The sequence below is a fragment of the Jaculus jaculus genome, chromosome X, assembly GCF_020740685.1.
Source record: "Jaculus jaculus isolate mJacJac1 chromosome X, mJacJac1.mat.Y.cur, whole genome shotgun sequence".
Classification (NCBI taxonomy): Eukaryota; Metazoa; Chordata; class Mammalia; order Rodentia; family Dipodidae; genus Jaculus; species Jaculus jaculus.
Window position 1 is genome coordinate 77,681,562 of NC_059125.1, and position 6,470 is coordinate 77,688,031.

Genomic DNA, 6,470 nt, shown 5'->3' on the forward strand with positions numbered 1-6,470 from the left:
TGCTGGGATTAAAGGCGTGCACCACCACACCCGGCGTAACTAGCAGAGACTTTTTAACAAATGTCCACCTTTATTGGTTGATATATTGGGAAAAAGAAAACACATTCAGTCACCTACTTTCTGAGACTGTGAATAGAAATATTGTAAACTTTTCAAGTCATTTGGGGATACAGTGCATAGCAAAACACAGAATTATCATCTCTCAAAAAACCCTAAGATGTGCTAAAGCAAACTCCAAAGTTGGTACAAAAAAGAACAGGTTGAGCAGTTTTGCCCATGATATACCTATATTCATTGCAAAATATATACTGGTAATTTCATAATTAAAGGATGGATTAATAAAAATTATAAATGGGAGTTGGGAAGATAACTAAGTCTATAAAATACTTGCTTTTGAATCATGAAGACATGAGTGTTATCCCCAATACACATACAAAAGCCAGGTAATTGGGCATATGTCTATAATCCAAGCCCTGAGGAGACAGAGCTAAGAAGAATCAGGGTATCTCTGAACAGCAAGTCCAGCATAATTGGTGAGTTCAGGCCTATGAGTGATTTTCTGAGGATGATAACTAATGTTGTCTTTGACTGGTACATATTCACATGTGCACCTTCATATATATGGACACCAATATACACATGAACATACACAAATGAAAAAATAGGAATAAACATCTACACAAAAAGGGGAATCTTATATTTAGGAATGAAATTAAATTTCCATTATCCTGAATTCTTGCTATGCTATATTTTATTAAGACAAGAGTACGTAGGTATTAATATAAGAACAGGTGATAATGAGTTTCTACTTATTGCCTTTAAAAGTTGGATTAATAAAGACCAAGAAAATAAAGCATACAGGTGGTTTCTTACTTTAAAAATCTGTTTAGTACAAAACAGAATTAAAGAAATTTATTAATAAAAGGCATTATATAGAATATAATGAAGAAAATGTTTGGTTAACTCATGAAGTGCATTTGACCAGCACAAAGGAGAAGGAGACCAACAAAGAGAAAAATCAGCTCTTACCAAATCAGAGAGCCAGAGCCTCAGAGGCCTCCAACACCTCAGCACTGAAGCAGACCAAAAATGAACCCAACATGGCTCAGGGAAATTTTGCGGAAGAGGGGGCAGAAAGAATGTCAGAGTCACATGTTGGGTCATGATATGCAGAGACATTTATCGTACCAATAACTGTGGGCTAACTCCACAATGCACGACCCATTTACATCAACAAGGAGGGGCCATTGGAAGGGGGTAGGCCATGGATGAGCCTAAACAATGGTACCAAACTGTCTGTATTTGCTGAAAAGAAAACTAATAAATTATTTTTTTTTAAAAAGTATAGCAAGGACAGTCTGGACCAATACAAAGTGAATAAACAGTATGCACATTTCAAACATCTGCAGTTCAAATCCAGTATCTAAAATCACTGATGAAATTCTCTAGATTTTCGATTCCACTCCTATAGCTTGGCTGGTTCATAACAGCCTAGGGAAAAATTTATTCTTACCTCATAGCTTTCATAGTTCAATAGTCCTAGAATACCCTAAACATCTTCAGGTCTACATTACAAACCATGGTTCACCCCCATCCATCCATATGATGGACTTCCTTGACTTCCAAAACTGGAGTTCAACCCTTGTTCTCATTGACAAATCTCAGTAGCAGCTCTGGGAAATGAAAATACAGTAGCCTTACTGGGCTTCCACACAGGAGTTTCAGTCCTGTTTCACCTTTCCCAGAGGGCATTTTCAAAAAGCAAAATTGTGTTGCACATCTAATGACCTTTTCTTTCCAACATTTGTTATACTCCATAGCAACAGGTGGGGTACAAAAATTGATAATCCAGAGGAGAATAAAGCTTGACCTTAAAGAGTGGGATACTCTTTCAGAATTCTTCCTTTAAGCCTTCTTGTAAAATAATTTTAAGTCCTACTCATTTGAACCTTTTATTTGGTGGATATCATGTTTAGGCATCATGGTGGCTTGATTCAGGTGCCTTCCCCATAAACTTAGGTATTCTGAATGCTAGTCTCCACAGGCGATGGCACATGGAAATTAAAGCCTCCTAGAGGCAGTGCATTCTTGCAGGCAGGCTTATGGGTTTTATAGGCAGTGTCCCCTAGTCAGTGTTTGGCACACATTGTTGCTATTGTCCACCTTATGTTGTCTTGGGAGTGATGTCTACCCTCTGCATATGCCACCATGTCCCCCCTGCCATCATGGAGCATCCCCTAGAGTCTTAAGCCAAATTAACCCCCCCCTTTTTTTTTTACCAAAAGTTGCTCTTGATTGGGTGATTTCTGCCAGCAATGTGAACCTAGCTGTAACTGTAATGTTGGTAACAGGAGTGGGGTCAATTGCTGCTAGACACCTGACTGTATGGCTTTGGCCTTTTTGAGTTGATTTTCAAGATAAATGTAGAAGGATTTGAAACCTTGGCCCAAGAGATGCCTTGAAGTGCGATAAGTATAGCTTGCTGGACTATTCTGGTCAGACTTGAAAGGGCTGAATGCAGTAAGAACTATGGACTGTATGGCTTTGTGATGACAGTGAGAAAGACCATTGCTTGGACTGGGCTAGAAGCAGTTTGTTTGAGAAGCTTGCTGTTATGTTTGTGTCCTGAGAACATGTGCAGGGTTGCTCTACATAGAAACAGACTGATGTGAGCAGAGGACTATGGCACAGAAAATTGAAATCTTTGGCCCCAAACTTCTGTCCATTCACCTGCAATTATATGAGATTACAACCACTGAGATTGGGTCAGCTGGCATGCACTGGGATGAAACAAACAAACAAACAAAAAAAGCAGAGTTTTTTGAAAGAGCTGAAGGAGTGTCCTGTTCTTCAAAATCTGTTTTATTTCCCCCTGTATTAACAAACTGCCACCATATGTGGTATTATGTAATATAAGAAATGCAGGAAAGAGGCCAATTGAATTTGCAATGCAGTCTTGTGTTTTGGAAATGGCCATGGACAGTGTGAAGCAGTTTTGCTGAATACTTGCATGGAGCCCCAATGTAGCCATGAGGATGAACCATGAATTGCAGTGTTTACCCAGTGGAGATGCTGGGACCACAAGATAGCTGCCAAAAAGAGCTGCCATCCCAGGATGAAGTTTTCCAGGAGTGTGAGTAGCCTAGCTGGATGGGCAGAATGAGAAATCCAGACTTGTTGCTGGTTAGAATTATTGGACTTGGAGACTTGTCATGGGCTAGATTTGTTGGACTTAGAGCTATAGAGTTTGACGTTTGCCATGTTTAACTCTTGTATTGGCTGAATATTTCTTTGCTATGTCCAATGACACCTTTTTCAGTGTGAGTGTTTATTCTGTGCTATTATGGTTTGGGGGGGGGGATTTTTTGGTATAATGGTTAAGTTAAAAGACCTTGGATTATAGGGATGTTTGAACATCATTATGAATGGTAAAAACTATGGGGACTTTTAAAGTTGGACTGAATGCATTAAATTTTCTATCATGTATGGTTATCAGTTTATGGGGGCAAGGGGTGGTATGTGGTGACCCCATAAACTTTAGTATTCTGAATGCTAGTCTCCCCAGCTGATGACAATTGGAAATTAAAGCCTCCTGGAGGCAGTGTATTCTTCCAGGCATTCTTATGGCTATTATAGCCACAGTCCCCTTGCCAGTATTTGGTATTCTCTCCTGTTGCTATTGCCCACCTTATATTGGTCAAGGGGTGATGTACACCCTCTTGTCATGCTGCCATTTTCCCTGCCATGAAAGAGCTTCCCCTCAAACCTGTAAGCCAAATTAAACATTTTTTTTCAAAAGCTGCTCTTGGTTGTGTGATTTCTGCCAGCAATGTGAACCTGACTACAACAGGCATCTTTTCCCTTGCTCCAATGCAATGCAGTTGGTACCACTCTTAATGGTGGTAATCCTAACAATTTCAGCTGACATAATATAAAATGGATATCTGTGCCTGGAACTTCAAACTTGCTTGAATTTTTTCTATAATAAACTATACATCTATCATATCTTCATTTTCTATACTTTCTACCAATCACACCAGTCTATTACTAGTTCACCTTGCTGAAATTCTGAAGGCATGGGCAGAAGAATGCAGCAGCCTATATACCAGTACCCCATTTCCAAGAAAGTTGTCCCCTTCCCCATTGAAAGTTCCTAAGCCAAGCCTTCACAGTCCGTAATTATCTCTTCATTTGATATTTTTAAAACTCTTACCACAATAAACCATAATGTTTTGCTTACAGCAATATGAGGCTTCTCTATTCCAAAGTACCAAAGCCTTCCACAATCTTCCAACAAACACATTCCAAAAGACCAAATCTCACTTATTTAGATTCATCACAGTAATGACTCCATTTCTTGGTATCAATTTTCTGTTGCATTTGCCTTTACATTGCTGGGACAAACATCTGACCAGAATCAGATTATGTGACAAAAGGGTTTATTTCAGGCTTAAAGATTCCATGGGAACTTCTGTCATGGAGAAGCTAGACTATATCCCTAGTAGATAGAGAAAAGCCAACACCAGCAAGTACCAAAAAACAATGCTCCTACTTGCTCTCTATACATGTATGGGACTCCAGATCTTCTTCCAGTGACACCTATTCTAGAAGAAGTTGTCTGCTGTAGACAAAAGGAGCAATCTTAATCAAAAGTATCTCAGGTTGGGTTGAAGAGATAGCTTAGCACTTAAGACACTTACCTACAAAGCCTATGGACTCGGGTTCAATTCCCCACAACCCATATAAGCCAAATGTACAAGGTGGCATAAGCATCTCGAGTTAGTTGGCAGTGGTTAGAAGCCCTGATATGTCCATTCTCTCTCTCTCTCTCTCTCTCTCTCTCTCTCTCTCTCTCTCTCTCTGAAATTAAAATTAAATAAAACAGAAAAATCCCCAGGCTATGGGGGTCATACATTTACATTCAAACCATCACCTTTATTAATTCATCTGATCCTCACAAAATCATTGAAACGAGAGTATTATAAACTGTAATTTTACCACTGAGAAAATTTTAAGAAGTGAAACTTGCTTCAAATCCCCTGATTTTTAAACTGAGAATTATTAGCACTCTAAAAGCTTCATTAATTCTACCACATTACAATGATCTGAATTACAATTTTTATTTTTAGATAATTGAAAGTTGGACAATATGAAACTGTTGACTTTTTTTTCTCAATTCCAACATTCTATAAAATAATAAAGACAGAGTTAAAATAATGGTGTTTATTCTTGCTTTGTTGTAGGAAGTTCCTGTCAACATTGGAAGAGCTGGTGCATGTGTGGTAGTGGTGAAGATCCACTAAAGCCATCTTTGTCAAATGAAGCTGGATCATTTCAAGAAAGAAGAAGCATATTATTTTCTATAGTTAATAACCAAACTGAAACATCATTGTGTTATTTTAAGGTGTAGTTAAACTTGTTCTCATTTATGAGGCCAAAAAAAAATTAAATAGTATTACATGTCAATACTATGTGTGATTTGCAGTCCCAATTTACAGTATAATGAGAAATCCAATAGGCATTTAGTCTCATTACTACAAAATTTGGCAGTGGCCAATATGTGAAGGAAATACAGCATTAAGAGTTTTCATTTAAGAATCTGAGGAGTAAAAGTGTTTTCTATTTCTTTAAAAGGTACTCTACTATCTGGAATATAGTTTAATACAGGAAAGAATTGAAGCTTTAAAATAAAATGTCAGGTTTTCAGAAAGACCTCATTGTCTTAGTGAAACAATATCTTACCAACTAATACCTCACATTTGGTAAGAATAAAGAATTTACCTTGTTAATGTTGAATCAAATGGTTCATTTACATAATTTGCTACACTAATAACAGTATGTCAAAATTTTGTCACCTACTATTTTCAATACCTATCTACCAGAATAAATGTATAGGTTTGATATTTTATAATATATCATGTTAGATTATTTACCAGTAAAATATCATAATGCCACCTATATAATCTATATAGTAAAACATTGAATATTGTATTGATACAAAATGGGACCTCAGCTTCAGAATGGGAGGGTCTCATTTACATGGAAATTAATATTCTCATAAAACATTTAATCTGATTTCTATAAACACCTTCAACTAAACAAAGTTAAAAATGTTTCAAAAAGTATATCAAAATTGAGAAGATGATAAACAATATTAACACATGAAAACCAGAGTTTCTTAAGCATGGTTAGTTCAATAGTTTTTTTTTTTTTTTTGGTTTTCGAGGTAGAGTCTCACTCTAGCCCAGGCTGACCTGGAATTCACTATGGAGTCTCAGGGTGGCCTTGAACTCATGGCGATCCTCCTACCTCTGCCTCCCGAGGGCTGGGATTAAAGACGTGCGCCACCACGCCCGGCCATCAATAGTTTTACATATGAAATAACACATGCTTTTCTGTTGATGTCATAATGATGTGGTAGCACACATGTACTCAAAACTATACTTTTGAAATTAAAAATTAAAGGCTAT

General features: G+C 37.4%; 1 protein-coding gene across 1 annotated transcript in view; it reads left to right on the forward strand.

Annotated features, from left to right (window-relative positions):
• Klhl4 (kelch like family member 4) overlaps positions 1 to 6,174 on the forward strand; it is an 80,913-nt gene extending 74,739 nt beyond the window's left edge. Inside the window, exon 11 of the mRNA XM_004669605.2 lies at positions 5,244 to 6,174. Coding sequence (XP_004669662.2) covers positions 5,244 to 5,303 — 60 coding nt within the window. The 3' untranslated portion in view covers positions 5,304 to 6,174. The remainder of the gene's footprint in view (positions 1 to 5,243) is intronic.
• Positions 6,175 to 6,470: the final 296 nt, after the last annotated feature.